Source organism: Protomyctophum parallelum (genome assembly GCF_964188405.1).
Source record: "Protomyctophum parallelum genome assembly, chromosome: 12".
Lineage (NCBI taxonomy): Eukaryota > Metazoa > Chordata > Actinopteri > Myctophiformes > Myctophidae > Protomyctophum > Protomyctophum parallelum.
In genome coordinates this window covers 14,373,141-14,393,662 of record NC_139712.1, presented here as the reverse complement: position 1 = coordinate 14,393,662, position 20,522 = coordinate 14,373,141, and the positions used below count along the sequence as shown (strand labels likewise).

The 20,522-nt window shown below is 44.3% G+C and overlaps 2 protein-coding genes across 2 annotated transcripts in view; one reads left to right on the top strand and one right to left on the bottom strand.

The window, feature by feature from the left end:
- The window catches only part of pld1b (phospholipase D1b), a 109,720-nt gene extending 103,393 nt beyond the window's left edge, over positions 1 to 6,327 (bottom strand). The window contains exon 1 of the mRNA XM_083778475.1: positions 6,197 to 6,327. The gene's annotated coding sequence lies outside the window, so the exon portion shown is untranslated. The remainder of the gene's footprint in view (positions 1 to 6,196) is intronic.
- Positions 6,328 to 6,457: 130 nt separating this feature from the next.
- On the top strand, positions 6,458 to 14,993 carry tnfsf10 (TNF superfamily member 10). Its single transcript, XM_083778478.1, has 6 exons — positions 6,458 to 6,590; positions 9,408 to 9,545; positions 10,702 to 10,747; positions 11,633 to 11,746; positions 12,698 to 12,945; positions 13,836 to 14,993. The coding sequence occupies exons 1-6, from the start codon at positions 6,474 to 6,476 to the stop codon at positions 14,043 to 14,045; spliced, it is 873 nt and encodes a 290-aa protein (XP_083634604.1). The 5' UTR covers positions 6,458 to 6,473; the 3' UTR covers positions 14,046 to 14,993.
- The last annotated feature ends 5,529 nt before the right edge of the window (positions 14,994 to 20,522 follow it).

Genomic DNA, 20,522 nt, shown 5'->3' with positions numbered 1-20,522 from the left:
CAAGGTAAGAGTGATTTTGAGCCACAAACGTTGCTCGCTCGACCATATTTGGTGGTCAATCTTTTAGACTCTCGTAGAGAGATTCGTCAGAATCCAAAGAAACCTCTACGGGAGTCTAAATGTTTGGGCTAGTGTTGACTTATGAATATTGTTCACTTGCTCTAGAGGAGACAGAGGCTCACATTGGGCTATAGGACACTATTGAATAGTATCAATGCACAAATTATAACAATTTTGTACAGAACTCAGACATAAAATAGAGCTAAAATATGGTGAACACTAAAGGAATAATCAAATAGGAATATAAAATTGTATTTTCGTTACACAGAGAGAGGCTGTATACGTCTTCAGAACATGCAGATGTGTGAATGCATTATGGACACATGCATATGTGTGTGTGTGTGTGCATGCACTCTATAGCGTGCACAAGCAGCGTGCATCTGGAGAGCTGAAAGGCACCATTATGAGTCTGCCCTAATCTAGCACAGTTGATTACGGTGCAATTGCCCATCAAGACTTAATAAGGTGATAAACTATGTACAGTATGCAAGCATGAACGTGGGTGTGTGTGTGTGTGTGTGTGTGTATGTGTATGTGTATGTGTATGTGTATGTGTGTGTGTGTATGTGTATGTGTATGTGACTGTGTGTGTGTGTGTGTGCGCGCGTGCGTGCGTGTACTGAAACGGCCTACACTTCATCCTTTTGCAATTTTGCAAACTTGGCTGCTCTTATCAATGTAATTACCCATGTAACAAGGTTACAAATTGTTTTTATGTGTAATTAGTATGTAAGTTCTACAAGTCTCTCTCTCTCTATCTATGTATTATATTCTAACTATGTACTAATAGCTATATATTATGTATAGTACAGCATTTGTTCACCATTTCTTTGGGTAAGATATTAACATTATGGAATGGATTCCCTTACAGTGTGCGGGGAGAGAGCTAGATAGAGCTATTTCAGTGAACTGTCAAAAGTTGCTGTTTTCCACACTGTGTTTCGGTTCCTTTGCACCTGGATAAACACCACGTGTCTCCTCAACCATGGATTAGTAAATCTACAACGCCACGCAACAATGTAATAGCCTTACACGTCACATTGTCAGGCTTTATCTGCGCTGATTAGTCAGCACTCAGCCGCCATCTTTCCAAATATCTGGCAGCCAACCAACCTGACCAGATCAGTCACAAGCTCATCACTCTTTGTCTTTCTATCACTCTTCTCGCCCAGGGCAACAAAAACTAAAGGCTGGGTATAGGTCATACTGTATATAGAATATATGTTCTGAAATAAAAATTTCAAGGACCTCCATAACTCTGAGTCTGCAAATGGTTCCATTTGTACACACTTTTTTATTTCTTATTTTTTTTGCTTTTGCCTCTATTTTATATTTCTTTATGGAGGAACAGACAGTATAGGCTGACAGAAAATGGGGAGAGAGATGGGGGGGGGGGGGGGTGACATGCAGTAAAGGCTGTCGGGCTCGGGAGTCGAGCCTGCGGCACACTGCCAGACTGGATTACCAGCCAAGGTGCCTGGACCGCTGAGCCATGGGCCAGGCCCCATTCTGACCGGGCACCCATTTTGGTGTTGGCATCATGTTATGCTTTAGCCATTGAAAAATAGCAGACCTACAAGCTCATATCGCGCTACCGAGTGGCGCGATACGAGCTTGTAGGTCTGCTATTTTTTGAAAAATCGAAGAACGACTGACATTTTTAGAATCTGATCTCAGGTCAGAATGGGTTAATCAGACCAGTGTGTGTCCAGTGGAAACCTCGTGTGAATCTGATCTCAGGTCAGAATGGGTTAACACGGTGGATCCGTGTGACGAGTATACCTGTCCTATAAATTAATGATGCTGGCTACAAATGATGAGCAGGCTAGTCTTAAGGCGTTTGATACCGCTATAACATCGCCTCGCTGTGTTTCATTTTTGGATTTTGCTATGCACGGTTGCCAGGGCCCCGCCCGCACTGCTTTCGTTTCTCAATAGTCGTTAGCTTCTGTTTTCGGAGGTCTTCTGGTGAGCGTGATGGCAACATCTAGAGCAAGGATATAGGCCTTATTTTTGCTCGGTAGCATTAACGCTAATACTTTAGCATCCAAGATGGAAGTCAAAACCGGACATGAGTCATAGTGGAATAGCCTAAAAACACCCGGCACCCAAACACCCACCACTTTTGTCTACCAGATGGCACTCAATGTGATAAATAATATCCTGGAATATGTTTGTGCACGCAAATTATATGTAAACATATTAGTGCATGTTGTGTAAGTTCTGCGCACATATCGCAGTGCATGCATGCGAGCACAGGTCCCGTATGAACCCACTCTCTCTAGAGAGCATACGTGTGACCTCGCAAAGCCGAGAGACGACTCCCTCAGCGCTCTCCGGTGCTACTCGTTAATCAGCCGGGGGGGCCTCACGCTTATTTCAAAAGAAAACAGTGCCCACCAGGATGGAAAACAACGCAGGGGCCCTGGCCTGGACGGCTAGGTGAAAAAAAGAAAGCCCACAGTGGCTCTCTGGGACACCGGCACTCTGAGCCAACTGGGGAATGGGAGTAGGAGAATGTTATCACTGCAGTAACTTAGAGGAAAGGTCACATTGTTCACTGTTCCTGACAAGGCTGAGACAGAGAGAGAGAGAGAGAGAGAGAGAGAATGAGATAATGTGTGTTTGTGTGTGCGCATGTGTGTGTGTGTGTGTGTGTGTGTGTGTGTGTGTGTGTGTGTGTGTGTGTGCGAGCGCCGGGGGGGGGGGGGGGGGGGATAACTATGTACATTTACTCAAAAACTGTACTTAAGTACAACAACTTTACTTTCACCACTTCTATTCTTCTACATTATTATTCTACATCTCAGAGGCAAATATTGTACGTTTTACTTATTATTAATACAAAGCCCTTATTCTATACTCCCACTATTCGAAAATAATCTCTCTACAAGCTCAGCTGATCTGTAATTTATAAAATAAAATAAAACCACAAATGTTTTCTACTTTTGGTACTTTAGGTACATTTTGCTGCCAATACTTTTGTACTTTTACTCAAGTTACATTTTGAATACAGGACTTTTAATTGTAACAGAGTCTTTTGAGAGACATTGTAGTATCGCAACTTTCACTTTAAAAATGAATTACTTCTTCCACGACTGTTGGGGGGAGGGAGGACAGGGGGGCTGGAATCAAGAAAGAGGGGGAGAGGAAGGGTATAGAGAGAGTGAGAGACGGAAATGAAGAAAGACGGAGAGCAATGGAGGCTGTGAGAGAAGATGAAGGGAGGACAGAGAGCGATGTGATGGAGAGAGGAAGATAGAGACAAGCGGAGAGAGAGGGAGGACAGAGAGCGATGAGTAGGCGGACATTTTGGGCCTCAGGCGGGAGTTAAGACACAGTATGTGTCGCTAGATAGTGATTCACTGTCTGGACGGACACGCACACGCACGCACGCACACGCACACACACACACACACACACACACACACACACACACACACACACACACACACACACACACACACACACACACACACACACACACACACACACACACACACACACACACACACACACACACACACACACACACACACACACACACACACACACCCCTCTGTCTCCCTCTCTCTGAGTCATATAGTCACAAGCAATATTCCCCCCACATTAGTAATTATCTCGGGGGGGGTTCTCTGTCTCACTCCCCATCTCCCGGGAGTGTCTCTGTCTCACCCTCTGGACTCCTGATTCCTGCAGTGAAATGAAGCATTGAGCACTCCCAGTCCCAGCCTCCATGATCTGTGCACACATGCATGCGCGATTGCGCGCACACACACACACAGGCCCGTTATATACACACACACACTACTTACATACTGTACGACATACACATTAAAGATTGTGTCCCTCACTCTTAAGCTGTCTCTCTCTCGATCACCCTCATAAGGGTTCTCTTCTCTCTAGCATGCACGCACGCACATATAAGCAGTCCACGCACGCACACGCACACACGCACGCACAGTACCAGCAGTAAACCAGAGAGGGTCTAAATCGTGGGTCTCAGTATAGGAACCTTCCCTGTGGTCAAACAAGAAAAAAAGTAAAACCCCAACGACCCAAAACACAACTGTGGAAAATCCCCCAAAGTTTCCTGTTTGGCTATTGGTTGGCTCTCAGGTTTCCGGCGTGCCCATTGGTCCCCTCTATTGTCCCGCCCCTCCCTTCCCGAGGTGTATGAGTGCCAGATATGGCTTGTATTGTTCAACTCAGTGACTTTGGCCTTGATATAGAGCAATGGAGTGTGTGTGTGTGTGTGTGTGTGTGTGTGTGTGTGTGTGTGTGTGTGTGTGTGTGTGTGTGTGCGTGTGCATATGTGCATGTGTGAGATAGAGAATGTTCGAATGGACCAATGTGTTCATTTAATAGGCGTATAGGTGTGTGCGTGTACTTTAGTGCATATGAGAGAGTGAGTGCACGTGCACATGCATGGGCATGTCCGTTTGTGTGAGTGTGCGTGTGCGTGAGAGGAGAGCACAGATGTGTCTGAACCAATGTGTTTGTACATGTGTAGGCCTACATCTATCATGCATGTGTGCGTGCCTGCGTGTGTGTGTGTGTGTGTGTGTGTGTGTGTGTGTGTGTGTGTGTGCTGTATATGTGAGCACAAATGCAAGTGTGGTTTAACTTGGCAAGCATTCTGAGAAGGCCATGTCAAACCAGGCCCCAGGAGAAAGAGAGGTGGAGAGAGAGGAGGGAGGTGGAGAGAGAGAGAGGGGGGGCAGAAGGGAGTGAACGAGAAATTTGGAGAGAGAGAGCGGGGGAGTGTGCATTTGTGGAGGAGAGGGGCATTCACAGTTAGCTCTCCTTTTTGTGTCGCTATCAAAACTTGGCCCGCTTACAGAAAAGTGTGTGTGTGTGTGTGTGTGTGTGTGTGTGTGTTTGAGAGAGAGAGAGGCTGAGATTGTACTTGTACTGTAGGGCCTACAGTATTATATATATAGCCTATAAGTTAGTGACAGTTTGCTCTCTCTCTCTGTGTGTGTGTGTGTGTGTGTGTGTGTGTGTGTGTGAGAGAGAGAGAAATAGATAGAGCGAGAGAATAATAGACTATAGAGCAGAGTCAAGGTCACTGGTGTCTCACACTGGCTACAAACTGGATACAACCGCACACACCTGCACTTACACATGCACCACACAAGCATGCGCGCGCGCACACACACACACACACACACACACACACACACACACACACACACACACACACACTGACCACATTGCAGCTAAACCACAGCACCAAATGTATCCAATCTTCTCAAGCTCTAAAACTATTTTTTTACTTGATGCGTGTCCCCACGCAACAACACCCACACAGGCAGGCAGGCACACACACACACACACACACACACACACACACACACAGAACAAGCGGAGTGAAATAGAATAGTGCAAGACTCCCAGGGGGACGTGCGCGCAGAACACAGATTGAGGCCAGATGTTGCATTGAGAATTGTGCGCGCGTGTGTGTGTTTTAAGGGGGGGTGAGTGGGGGGGCAAACAGAACCAGGGATCCATTTATAGCCTGAACCGCGGTACAACTGGGAACAATGGGGTGATAACCGCACGGTTCTGAACTAAACTATTCAACAAAGAGTGGGCGTTCAGATGTTAGGTCTTTGAGGATCTGTGAGACACAACAATGACAGAGTCTATATGGGTTCTATGGTAGGGTGGAGGGCAAATCACTACAATATCAACCATTGGCAACCATATGCTATCAGTGTTTTTTCAGTGCAAAAACTAAGCAACGGCCTTTCAAAAGTGCATTAGAAGAAAGAAAGAAAAAAGTTCTTGTTCAAAGTGGCCCCGCCTTCCTCCTCCCTCTCTCTCTCTCTCTCTCTCTCTCTCTCTCTCTCTCTCTCTCTCTCTCTCTCTCTCTCTCTCTCTCTCTCCCTCTCCCACTAGGTATCTCTCCCTCTGTCTCTCTCTCATTTCATTCTCCGTTTGTGCTGGCTGGCTCCACACAGTCGTGTAACACAGTCCAGTCCAGGGGGGGTGGAGGTTGGCCTGCCTGACTGAACTTCGTACTCTGTTCCAGTGTTCCCCCATGCCTAGGCTATTGTTCTGGCTTTTCAGGAGGAAGAAGTAGAAAAGAAAAAGAGGTACCGGAGGAGGGGGTAAATGTTAAACGACTGACCCACGTTCTTCTTTGGACCTGCACTGTTCCCCGGTGTCCATCCCTTGGCCCTGCAGGGTTCTGGTTCAACGGAGACTGGAGGAGGAGGAGGAAGAGGAGGAGGAGGAGAAGAGGGACTTGCTGGCCCGTCCTGTCGGTGTCTGTTGTTCTGGGATTACTGGTTTAGCTGCTTCCAGCTGGTACTGGAGGAGCTCACTCTCTCTCACAGCGGGCTGGTGTCACTGGTCACCGCGGGGTCGTGGCCGGTGGCGCACACGGGCTGTCTGTCATCAGTATTATGACGGGCTCAGGCGGCGGCGTTCCGCATCTCGGGGTCCTGCTGCTGACGGCGGTGCTGCTGCAGACCGTGGTCGTCACCGTCACGGTGCTCTACTTCACCAGCGTCCTCAACTCGGTAAGGGAAGGAGTCGGGACCACCGCGGCCCGTCGCAACACGATGCACCCCCCCCCCCTTCTCCATCTGTGACGAATTAAATTAAAAACATTCAATTATCAGTCAGTAAAGCCAAGTAAAACAATGAGACGCACAGGCGAGCGCAAAACTAAGAAAAGCATACCCAACAGTTAATAAAAGCATGCATCAAATGAATGCACCAATATTACGAACTTGATTTAAACTAGCATTTAAATCAATCAAAATAAGACCCTAGGCCTACAACCTTTTTGCGTTAATATTAATATGCATGTTTTTGTACAAGGCTTACAAGCAGTGTACGACTGTACGTTGAGTTACTGCGACATTGTGTGCGCAACGAGAAATATTCTCTGCGTGAGACCTGCCCAAACTGAACTTAAATTAAATTCAAACAATAGCCTATAGGAGCGTGTTGTGATTTAGGCCATGCCTGTAATGATTATAGCGGCTATAGCCCTAGTCTTTTGGGGAGGAAGCCTAAACTTAACTTATATTGTGATTTTCTGCCCGTTTGTTTTAGCCTATTTTTTTTAAAAGCTCTGCGTTTTCACGGCGAATTCAAATGATGTTGCAGCGTTCGCTTAGCCTTCGCACAATATGATAAAGTCGCATAATGCCAGTAAATAACCTACTTGGGTTGCATCATTAAAGATTAGCACCATAAACGATGCGTTTCATTACAGTGCGCTCTTCCTGTCTGATATCCCAAACACAGAGCGCGTGTTTGATTGAAGCCTGCATGTTTATGTTGCTGCACTCACCATAATAGCCTGCCTGCTTATGGTGGCTCTGCTCTCCCACAGTGTTTATGATGCCATGTTGCCATTGCATGCCTGCATGTGCATGCCCCGTGTTACTGACTGTTGTTGAATCCATAATATATTAATCATTACCCCTGCTGATAAGATATGGTGTTAGACAGCCAGGGAACTGAAAGTTAAACAATGCAAGCCAAAGTATAACTATAGGCCTACGTTTAATTAGGATTAGGCTACTTGGACGCATTTTAAAATAAGAAGCACAACAGCAAATGGAAAGGAAAGGTCCCTGGTTAGGCCTAGTTTTACTTATGCACTTTTTATGTATAGACGCCTTTATTTGAAACCACATGGAGCCTGGAGGGACACTTAAAGGGCTCTCCTCACTGCCGGAGTGCAGGTCTTCGCCATGCTGGATGGTCTGTCTGTGTCCAATGTCCATCGTGAGTTGCACTTGCAGGACATGAGGAAGCTGCCGGTGAAATAGCAATACAATGCAATACAAACGTTTGGTATTTGTGGCAGGCAGCCCCTTTATGGAGAGAAGGTGCTTTTTGAGGTATGAGGCCCCTCAACATACGATTCCAATTTGGGTTTGATTGGATGGGGATATATGTAGCCTAAAAAACAGACCTGCATGCCCATTAAAAACAATTTCATTGTAATACCTACAGTTCAAAAGATGAAGGCCAAATTGTAAAGCAGCCACCACCAGGCCTATTTGAAAAGATTGGCAGAGTTTATCCTTCATTGGTATCCACAGTGTGCATGCCAATTTTGGTGCAGATAGATCCAGCAGTCCTTTAATTACCTCTCTCTCTCTCTCTCTCTCTCTCTCTCTCTCTCACGCACATGCGAAAACATATAGTCTTTGCCATATTGGCCTGGTGAAGACAACACACTAGATAGCTATATCGCTCAGTCAGAGGAAAACCTATCAATCGCTTCAGTCTTCATCAGTCAAATATTATGCTTCTGGTCTTTAGGCATGACTACTCCGCTACATTCATCCACCCCGGGCCGAGGCCCAAATGTAGTAGGCTTAGGCTAACCTTCTGGATTCAAATCTGGGTCTGCATGGGAAACCGAACATCTATACTGGGCGATGGGGGGGGGGATGGGGTTTTCAACAGGTGGTCCGTGAAGGTATTGCATGTGATCTCTGACCATGCATTTAGTAGTGCCCTCTTTTCAAAGGAAAAGAGGGCACTGTTTTTCCTTTGTTTTGCCGATGGTTAACGAGATTGTGCATTAGTAATGTAGCAAAGTGAAGATGTTGTATTTTTCTTCCACGGAACAGTGCACTAAACCTTTGTGCACTGTTCCGTGGGGGTGTGTCAATGTTGTCAGTTACTGTGAAGTCTGAGGTTAAGAAATTCCACAGAAAAGGGAGTTAGAATCTCAAGAAGGGTAACTGTAACAGCTTGCCTGATTGAGTCATCATTATTAGAAAATGGGTCCATATAATCATAGACAACATGGGATGCATTGCATAGCAAGTGTTACGAAAGCCCTAATCTTAGCCCGGTGGTAAGAGTGGTCCCTAGGTTGATTCTTAGTCAGGCAGGTGGTCCCTGGTTCACAATCAGTTGAAAGCCCCTGGTCTAGAGGACTTCCACAGTGTTGGAAAGTGACTACTGGGGCACTTTCCAAAGCGACTGAAGTGGACAAGTTGTGAGTGAATCCCCCCTTGACCAAGGGGGGAATTTAGCTGGGGAACCCCTGGAACCAGCTAAAGGACAGAACCCCACTTGTGAGAACCACTGCTTTAAAATTGTGCATTCCCTGTATCCTACTAATGTACTGTGAACCATTCAGTCCCTGTATCCTACTAATGTACTGTGCACCATTCAGTCAGGGAGCAATGTGTAACTAGGACGAAATCTGAATAATCAAGACTTTGGCTTAATCCTAAACCTCTAAATATAAAACGAAATGACACTAAATTCTGATTAGGCTATAACCAACCAATATAATTGTTGCTGCTTCCAATGCATCAAAAGAAGCAGCTGAATTCTGTGATTCTTTTCCCCTGCAGATGAAAGAGACGTTTGCGCGGAGCAGTGTGTCGTGTCTGACCCACGCCAACCTTCGGGGTGCTCCTGCGCGTGTGGCCGAGTCTCGTGGGGATCCCTGCTGGCAGGTCACCCAACAGCTCCACCTATTGATAGAGAAGGTAATCAATGTAATCTTTTTGCCTATATAATGAACTATTATTTTCACTAGTAATTGTACAACACCATTGTACAACAAGGTATAATACAGGGTTAAGTGGTTACTAATCAATTTAGTCGATTAAATCTATCATATATTATGTTTTTGCAGGCAGGCAGGCAGGCAGGCAGGCAGGCAGGCAGGCAGGCAGGCACTCTGTCCTGGTCCTGATAAAATGTCTTATCGTTCTATTGTATGTGTATTTTTATATGGATATGGTGGAATGACAAATAAACTCAACATAGAATCTTGAACCACACCCAAACACACACACACACACACACACAAACACAGCTGACCCTGAGTCAGTGTCAGGTCATTTTGGAGCGCTGCAGACATACAATGGGCTCCTTCATAGTCAGAGATGAGATGTGATCCTGTGTGGTTTAATCAGCGCAGGAATGCACTCACCTGGCCCACGCACGCAAACACACACGCGCAACGGATATAAAAAAAACAGACACACAAACATACATGCACTTAAGAATGTGCGTGCGTGCACACACACACACACACACACACACACAACACTGATACACACACACGCAGGCACGCACACACACTTTACTCTATACTTGTGAGGACATCAACTTTTAGGATGACAATTTTATGAATGTCATTTAAATATTTTTGGGACATTTTAACCCTAAAGCTGAAAATAGACGATCTAGATGTCGACCGTGTAGATCAGCTATTTTTGGTGCACGACAATGGCATTCAAAAGTATAAATAAGTCTTTGTCAATTTGTTTTTACCATAAAACCACCATTTCCCCTGTGAGGATCAGGAAAACCGGCCTCACAATGTCTATTTCTCACATTCTACGATACTTGTAGGGACATTTGGCCCTCACAAGTGTAGTAATACAAGCACACACACACACACACACACACACACACACACACACACACACACACACACACACACACACACACACACACACACACACACACACACACACACACACACACACACACACACACACACACACACACACACACACACACACACACACACACACACACACGAGCAACCCAAGCTCTTAATCTTAGTAAACCGCTGCTGTGTATACTTCCTACCTGCCCGTCAGATATAATTTCTTTCCGTTTCCCCTCCAGTCAGTCTCTCAGCAGTACCAGAGGCAGATCTCCTCTGCAGTGAGAGGTGAGAAAACAACAATGAGAGATGCACGCACGCACACAAAATACCAATAACACATGCGTGCACACACTATCAGATGACTATGAAATGACAGGAGCTAGTGGTGTCCATTCACGTGTCATGGAATGTACAGTATGCAGATTATCATTCCCACCAAAGACTGTAAATTGTAACTACATTGCACGACAGTGAGTCACTCATTGAGAGGAACTGATCTTCAAGCTAGAGCCCGACCCATGCCATATTTGTGGGTCAAATGCTGATCCGCATTTTGGGCAGAATCCTAGCCCGCCGATTGCAAAATCAACAATTTGAAAACTTTGATTTGATGAAAGTTTTTCAAAAGTAGATTTTACAATAGCTCCAAGCTCACAACGTGTCAACATTATGAGGTGCTGTGAGCTTGAAGATCGGCTATTTTAGATACAATTGTTCTTTACTTTAGAAAATATTAATCTGTAGTACCGCCATGCCCAAAATAGGTATGCCAGGTTGAAAGTAGCAAAAAAACGAGACACATCGGCTGCATAATTGCAGACACCGATGTAGTCCAAAAAGTAAAATAATGGTCGATACTGTATATCGGCCACTCTACTTCAAGCTTGAAGATCCAGTTGTGACGATCGCGATTGATTTATCCTTAAAATATAAATGCTCTGAAAAGGTCCCACTCCACAGCCCACCCATCTGACCGCTTAACATGGCAGCCATTCGGTTTAAGCGGTCAGGTGGGTGGGTCGTGAATAATTTCGATAATTTCAAGTAGGCCCTGATCTTGAAAAGGTTGGGAATCAGCTGAAGTTTGGTTTGTTTGGCTGGTTGGTTGGTTGGTTTGGGGAGAGAGCAGAACAGAACATGCCAGACTAATGCTTCTCTTGCACCCGTCAGATGAGGTGTCCCGGGTCTTGCCCTCACTGGTGATGGACGACAGGGCTTCTGCTCGCCCCAAAGTGGCAGCACACGTTACAGGCAGCTTCATCCCTAAAGGGGAGCGAACTGGGGGTAAGTGCTGCCAAGGCACTGCATAGACACCAATGCAGTGGACGTGTGTGTGTGTGTGTGTGTGTGTGTGAGAAGAATATGGCACTGGTTTAGTTCTTAATTCCAGTCACGGAGACCCAGACTAGTACTGCAGGTGTTTATTTTTGCGGTCTGTGAGAATTTGCATGCACGTCTGAGATTATGTGTACTGTAGCCTTAATGGCTCAGAGCCACTGCCTGATGTGATGACCAAAAGCCTAATAGCTCCCCTTTAGCCAGCAGGTTTTATTTAGGGTTAGGATTAAAAGCATCTTAAAAAAAAGGGTATTTATAAAATTATCGTTAAACTTTTATGTCCTCACAAGTACAGTAATACAAACGCGAATGTGTGTGTGTGTGCACGTACGTGTGCCTGTGTGTGTGTGTGTGTGTGTGTGTGTGTGTGTGCACGTACGTGTGCCTGTGTGTTTGTGTCAGCTTCTGGTGGAACGTATTATGGCCTTGGGATATAACTGTCAACTTATTGTCCTTGTATTTGGAAGTCTGGGCCATGTCCATAGACTTGTGCTCAGGGGTCTGCAATTGGGTGGATTGCTAAAAACAAATGCAAAAAAGCTGGCTAAATACTGTTCTGTCTCAGCTACTATGGGCAGTCTGTCTGTCTGGAGAAGGCGTTGTTTCATTTATCCCTAGGTGGCTTAAAAAACCCAAAACAAACATCCTGTCTAGTAGTGTCAAGTAATAGTATGTCAACAATGTGCTATATATATATTTTTTTCTCTTCTTTTCCCTCTGTGTGTTAAGCAGCATGTGCAGCAGCTATATCTGGTTGGACCATATAATGTATAACCTAATTCTGATCAGTGTTTGGGTCTATTGTATTACGCCTCTTGTGCAGATCCAAATAAAATAAATCAAATGTGTGTGTGTGTGTGTGTGTGTGTGTGTGTGTGTTCTTGCCGGTGTCCCCAGGTTCTCTGGGTCGGCGAGTGCAGGGCCAGAAGATCTCGTGGTGGGAGGGGGAGAAGGGCTTGGCGTTTCTCCAGGACGTGCAGCTGGTGGACGGGGAGCTGGTGGTTCCGAGGGCGGGCCTGTACTACGTCTACGCCCAGACCTACTTCAGGCACACCCACTCCCCCGAGGAAGACGAGGAGGGAGAGGAAGATGGAGAGGAGGGTGAGGACAGAGGGAAGCCACTGCTTCAATATGTCTACAAGAAGGTGAGCCTCATTCATGACGGACACATAGACAGAACTCTATTGATCCCGTGGGGTAAATTCAGTTGTCAAAGGCAGCGCATCAGTTGTTACAGGCCAGATAGGAGGAAAAAAATCACACCTGTGTGAAGTGAGGGGTGCTCTCATCATCGTACATCATCCGTTCATTGTCAATGGGAATGTAATCTTTATGTAGGACAAGAATAGCCGATTTGCTCGTCTGCATGTGGGACAAACGTGTAGGACAAAAATAGCCACAAAAGGCCTCTGTCCAGGCTCTCACTCCCACTCTCTGAATTTATCGCTTCTTATCTGAAAAGCCCATAAAGTTTTAAGTTGCTTTGTTAAATATGAAAGTATTATTGTTAGACTATACCCTAACAGTGAATTATTACCGTAACGTTAATTGGCTTATTACTTTATTGACCCATTGACGTATTAAATCAATTTATATCGTCAAGTAATAGTTCAAACTGCTTTAAATGGCTCTAAAAGACAATTCATGAACTTACTTCAGTGTAAAAATGTACCTTCAGAACTTTATCCTCTTTCCTTTGTCGACTGTAAAAAATATAAGTGAGCATTCAGGCATAACCACCCCAAGGTTATTATAGTTTAGAATGTTTGACCTAGTTTTAGTGTTAGTTTTGAATTGTAATATATGGGGCAGTCAGGGGTTTCCAAAAGTTCCGATCTACTACAAGCAAACCTTGTAGATCTGCTATTTTCACTATTTTTAATTGTTTTTACTGACTCATGTAAGTATTGACAAAGACTAAAACTAAGGAAATTTTAGTTTTTCTTTGTTTTGGAAACACAATACAGTTTCAGCCTTTGTACAAATTAAATTCTAGTTTTCCTAACTAATTTATAATGAACTTCATCTCCCCCAGATGAGCTCCTACCCCGTACCCATTCTCCTGATGAAGACCAGCCGCACCTCCTGTTGGTCCCGGGGGGCCCAGTTCTCCCTGCACTCGGCCCACCAGGGGGGGCTGGTCCCCCTGTCCACCGGAGACCGCCTCTTCGTCACCGTCAGCAACGCCTCGGCCGTAGACATGGACGAGCGCAGCAGCTTCTTCGGGGCCTTCCTCGTCAGCTAGGAGACGATGAGAAAGAGGAGAGGCTTTCTTCTGTCGCTGGGTGAAGGTTCCGTTCAGCTACGGAGGGCCAAGATTATCAAGGTTATTATTAGAATAGACCAGTGGAATCAACTCAGCAAAGGCTAAAGGTATGGCAAGGTCACTTGACAGCATCAATGGCGAGCAAACACTTGTTTCTCATACAGTAGGTTGTAGGCTAAGCAAGGCTATAGCAAAGGCTACAGTGTAACATGGCAAATGTGCGTACCGGTAAATGCCTTGAGACAACTTAAGCTTTCAAATGCAGCCTATTTTGTTTATTGAAGATGACTGCTCCTTTTTCATTTTTTTATCTTTTATATTTATCTTTTATATCTACGGCGGCTGCCATACCTTGCCATACCCAATTGATGCCTGTGGAGTGCACAGACACTACTCAGGTTGTTTTGTAATGAAAGGCAGGGCAACAGATCATTTTAAATTATGGATATTCAAATTATGTGGGGGAAAACAGCATGTAAGTTCTAATTTGGCATTCTCATAAACAATAAATGAATATGCAAAAAAAGATGAGACCAAGGCACTCCTGTATGAGAAGGTAAAAAGCCTTTAATTTAAAGTGGCTAATGCATAGCAAAAGTTAATATGCACCTACGTGTTGTGGCTAACTGCCTTCATCAGCGTGACTAACAAGATTGCACAGAAAACATGGCTTTTATAGGAAATTACATCACAGGTGAATTACCATACAGATTGGTAGCGGGTTAACAAAACCACACCAGGACAATATGTAAGGGCTCACAAAAATATACCGGAGAACTCGCCAGTTTGCCAACTCGCCGTAACGAAAATCCTTCATCAATGTCTTCATCGTTATGCTAACATGCGGTCTTCATCAGTGTAGTAGGTCAAACCCACAGCTGTTATAGTTCATTTCCAGAGTGATACATTTATTTTGTGCAATTAATGGTCAGCTGTATGATAAAAAAAGTTGAGTATGTGAATAGAGGGTATGCGCATGCTTAAAGTGAATGGCACATCGAGTGGCAAAGCAACATGCAAAGTGAGTTTAACTTTTTTAACGTTGTTTAATGCAATCAGATAGGACTTTTCTGTTTTGATGCATGGATTGCCACGGCCAGAAAGTAGTTTTTTGCCACTCAGTAGGCATTCCTGCATAACTTCCGAGTTTGATGATGTCACGCGCATACCCTCTATACCAATGATGGTAGGCCTACAAATTCAGGATATTGTTTACTAATTAATTACATTGTTTCGGTACTTTGGTGTTTAAACATTACCATACCTACTTCATCTAGTGTCAACTCTAAACAACTATCCTCTCTCTCAATTCAATGCAATATAAATGAAGGTGAAGTTAACCCATTCTGACCAGGCACCCATTTTGGTGTCAGCATCATGTTATGCTTTAGCTATTTAAAAATAGCAGATCTACAAGCTCATATCGCGCCACCGAGTGGCGCGATACGAGCTTGTAGGTCTGCTATTTTTGAAAAAATCGAAGAGCGACTGACATTTTTAGAATCTGATCTCAGGTCAGAATGGGTTCATCAGACCAGTGTGTGTCCGGCGGAAACCTCGTATGAATCTGATCTCAGGTCAGAATGGGTTAAAATAAAAGGCACTAAACCGCAGCGAGTTCTCCGGATACCCACAAAACCCACCATGAATCTTAACATTTATCAATTAAAAATCCTTTTACGTTGGTATCACCCAGTTGTACGAAAGAGCAACTTGTTGAGGATTCCTACGCTGGCCAAACAGATGCGCTCCTTCTCTTTTTTTCTACAATAAACAAATATGTTCCATAAATGTTAGGAAAAGGTTTGAACAGCTAAACGTGCTCTGCCCGGCTGCCCCAACATTCACTGGAACCGGACGTTCGATGGAATGCATTGAAGTCAATGAGAGCCAGCTGGACCAGCTTATGAACAAAAAATATATATTTTTGAATGATCGCTACCATTGTCAGTTAATTGGTTCGGCACGAATCGGCAGTATAAATAGTATATAGTATATAGACATATCACATATTACTTGTTTTTCGATGTGCACACTACGTCATTTTATTGAGGCATCGAAACGGCACCATGTATCCTTTCTGGCTCGGCAGTATCGTGAGATTTAGTTGCCAGGTTGTCAGTGATCGACAGTGGCGATAACAGCCCATTCTTACTGCACACTTGCACAGTCAGAAATGTACTGTACTACATGGAGTTCTTATACCAATAACCCTTAGTATGCATATCAAAAAGCAACACAGCGGAAATCAATGTGTGACACATTTTCCTGGACAGATTATGTTTCAATGGTCGCAGTTGTTCTAAAATATTTTTTGTTCATAGGCTGGTCCACCTGGCTCTCATTGACTATATTACTATAATACATTCCATGAACACTTCCGGCTGAAGTTTGCTTCCCAGTACGACAAATCCGCCATCTGGAATCGCTGGATAGAGAAAATCTTTTATTAAATACCTTGCATGAGTGTAGGAAGTCCAAACTCACCTAAACTCCATGTAAACCAATACAAGGATACTTATACATTTAACCTTTTACAGTAGACGTTTTCAATGTATCTGGTTTTGAATGCTAGTCATTTGCAATGCTCGTTTATAGGCAAATAATATACTCCTGTATACACAGTGTACATTTAGCAGCTTCCTCCACTGGTGATGTCATCACTGTGCAGTTCCTTTCTGCTACCTATACAGTCACCTTCTCACTTAAGTATTTTCCATCTAGTTTTATAAAAAGAAAACTGCTATTGTTTAGATATGGACTAGTATGTAACTATTAGACCTTATCTGTTGCCCTGCCTTCAAAGTGCATTAAAATACCTGATGTGGCATTGGGTTGGAATGAAAAGCTGCCAACACTGTCCTCTGTGGCATATGACAGGAGACCACTGGGTTAGCGAGGGGTGTGTGTGTGTGTGTGTGTGTGTGAGTGAGTGAGTGAGTGAGTGAGAGAGTGTGTGCAAGTGTGTAAATCATAGTGAAGAAAGGTGTGTGTGTGTGTGTGTGTGTGTGTGTGTGTGTGATTGTGTGTGTTTGTGCGCAAACCAGCACTCTGCACGTGTGTGTAAAAGAGAGAAAAACAAACAATATCAGTGATTGCGAGAGTCAAACTCTGTTGTGTGTAAAAAGACACGGAGCGAGAGAGACGGAGCGCAAGTGAGAACAATCAATGTCGTTGTCTGAGTCAAACTCGTGTATTTTAAGATGTACATATGGTGTGTGTGTGTTTGAAAGGAAAGCAAATATCTCACCTTGATTTCCCTCTGTGCTCACAATAATCTTCCCTGTACAATATGGGTCTCGTCCAGTGAGCAGAAAAGCTCTACAAGCTCACATCGCATGTGAGCTTGTAGGTCCACTGTCTTTGGTGTGAGATCCCAGTGCGACATTAACTCTAGATCAGCCAATTCTTCTAAGGTTGAGGCATGAGGATTCTGCAGAAAATGTGTTGACCAACAACAGACAAATGAATGACAATGAATTACACGCATCACTCCTGATGCTTTCTTGAGTTGTCTTTCTATGGACATTCCTAGCTATGACACTTGTAAATATGAGTAAGCACGGCCTGTTGTTGTGGTTCTTCTGTCAAAAAGCCCTGGTACAGACAGTACCAGGGCTTTTTGACCCCAGTTCAACTCCGACCAGGAAGTTGATAGCATTCATCTGGATTCGTTCTGGCTGCCTAATTGGGCATTTGCAACACCAGATGAATGTATATGTAACACCTGGTAGGACAGAATACCCAAAGTAGGGGTCTCTGAACACTGGGCTTGATGAACCCTGGTTTGTACTATTGAATGTAAAGGATCTTTTTTTGTTTTTTAGCTGTGATCAAAGGCGCAAGATTACCGCAAATGATATAATCAAGCACTTATTCTCACTCGTCACTGCCAACAATCTAAGCTTGAGAATCTCCAAAGAAGGATATAATAATGAGCTTGGACAATGTTGTTTGTATAAAAGCGGTGGCTGTAGCAAATGTGAATGTATGTACTGACAGAAATATGTGGCGCTGAGTGGGACCAAACCATACGACTGAGTGAACTCTGCATTCGTCAGCACTGATTAGCCTTGCAAACTCACTTGGAAATTGTCTACAGGTGTTTTTCTTTTCTTTTTTGTTCCAAAGATTGAAATCACATGTTAAGCCACAGGGAGTTCATACAATAAGTATGGGTGGCCGCCACATGAGTAGCGATGGGAACGTCGAATCACATCCGAGTCTATAGTTTGTCCTCTGAACAACAATGAGCAGAGTGGATGTCCCACACAAAAACTGCCTAAAAGCAGTGGTTCTCAAACCTTTTCATGTAAAGGAACCCCGGTCCCCTAACTCTTGAGTGTACAAATGGAACCAAATGGACCCTTATGAGTCAATTCTTTTCCATTTGTACACTATCAGAGTTATAGTCAGACCTACAAGGGTGCATTTGAAACCCCCTCCAGGAACCCTGAGGGTCCCCTCTCAAAGTGGGGCTACTTTGAGAAGCACCGGACTAAACAAGTCAATTTGGATACGAGTGCAAATGGAGCTAAATGTGAATGTAAATAAACCAAGTTTGCCTGTAAATATGTTTAAATAAAGACACTGTGACACAAATTCCCTCTCTGGTGAGCCTACGGTATGTTCAGTGGGTGCTGTGTCATTAGTCAGAAGGTTCATTGTTCCGAAATTACTATCCCCATCTCTAACCCTAACCTAAACATAACCGCAAGCACGGGAGCAGTGCATGTTCACCAACCTTAATGCATGTTCGGACTAACGGACTAACTTTCGGATCTATGGGCAGCTCCCGTTCAGTGGAGGGGAGGTATGGGCACCGGCAGGACTCCATCCTAGGTCAAGAGGGCACTTATTAACCTTATTTGGCATTCAACTATAGCACTGTCTGGTAGTCAACTGGACATGGCGTACCAAGAATACCACTATTGTTTTGTCCTAGACACTTTATCAGGGAATAATTTGGACCTGGAGAGCACCATGTGATTGGAATTAACTGCCTGGCAGGATAGAGGAAGGGGGGGGGGACGGGGGGGGACTTGCGTAATGCCTGGTGACAAATGGATTGATGCTCCAATGTCCACGTCGGTCTTGTTAAATTCCCTTTTCATTGATGACACACTGGAGGCTCCCAGTCCCAGTATACTGTAGACTAGAGTGTAGACTAAAGGGGCTCAAACTATGTAGTGCAGAAGCACTTCTCAACTTTACTGGGGACCTACGTTTCACCTTCTGCATGGACTTGTAACAACACCATGTTCTAGATCACTGGTTCTCAAACCATTCAAGGGCTCTCATAACTCACATTTCCTGGCTGTGTAGCCTAACCGACTTTTGGGCCACGAGCCACTGGTTCAATAAGTAGCGCCCTAGACGGTAGATTTTGACTAGTGGCCAGTAGAGTTGCTCTACACAATCAGGCCTGTGGACTGGGGCTGTATATTAATAATAATAAAAGAAAAACAAAATACTGGCTTGAATGTGCTGTTTTTTTGGGGGGGAAAAAACTATTTTCATTTTGCCGACTATAAATTAGCTCCAACTTGAAACTGCTTGCTGCCTTGATGAGGATCTGTAAAGCAACCAGAATTCAGAATGATAGTTTGCTCATATTTGTGTGGTATATTATGTTGATGTGAAGTCTTTCCTTTGGGATGAGCTGGGAGAACCTATACAGTCAGTCACTCATGACTAGGGGTGGGGTATGTCGTTGTTCCGGTTCCTAACGGTTCCCGATTTCGATTTCAAAACGGTATAAAATAGCTTAAATAAGAGGTCAAATAAAATACTACTACTGTAGCGTATATCAGTGGTTCCCAAAGTGGGGTCCGGGGACCCCCAGGGGTACTTGAGGGAGTTCCAGGGGGGACCCAGCTAGATGATAATTTGTACACTCTCAGAGTTAAATTAGCATTGATTTCATAATATAAATTGTCCCAGTGATAGAAATGCTATTAAATGGGGGTCTGTAGACTAATGCATGTCAAATTGGGGGTCCTTGAAATTAAACTGGTTGAAAATCACTGCTATCACTGGCCTATATCATATTTATAAGATCGTATGTGCCATTGTCGTTATGGCTTTGTCACAGTTATGGACTGCATGATTATGGCAAACCCTATTATGGGTCAATATTGAGATCGGTGCCATGACAGGAGAGAAAAAACATTAGTAAAGAATTGTGGGTAGGTTCAACCTAGATCAAAGAGCCCACATTGTCAGAATTTATAGTTATGTAGACTTTTGCATTCATATTTCGTTTCTGTTGGACAGAAAACCTCTTATCTATCTCCATGATTACTACTGTCCCGGGGCCAACCTATACAAGCTCAAAACGTTTCACCATGCGATGCGTTTTCAACTTGTACATCTATTTATATTTTAATCCTGAGTTTTGGACATAATGAGGTTTCCACCCGACAACAACAGTTTGCTTCCCAACAATGCCAAAGA

What these genes read in the sequence shown, in the direction of transcription:
- tnfsf10 (XM_083778478.1), top strand. Translation starts at nt 6,474, where the DNA reads ATGACGGGCTCAGGCGGCGGCGTTCCGCATCTCGGGGTCCTGCTGCTG. An exon ending in TCCACCTATTGATAGAGAAG is followed by an intron (nt 9,546 to 10,701) that starts GTAATCAATGTA and finishes TTTCCCCTCCAG; the next exon opens with TCAGTCTCTCAGCAGTACCA. An exon ending in TAAAGGGGAGCGAACTGGGG is followed by an intron (nt 11,747 to 12,697) that starts GTAAGTGCTGCC and finishes CGGTGTCCCCAG; the next exon opens with GTTCTCTGGGTCGGCGAGTG.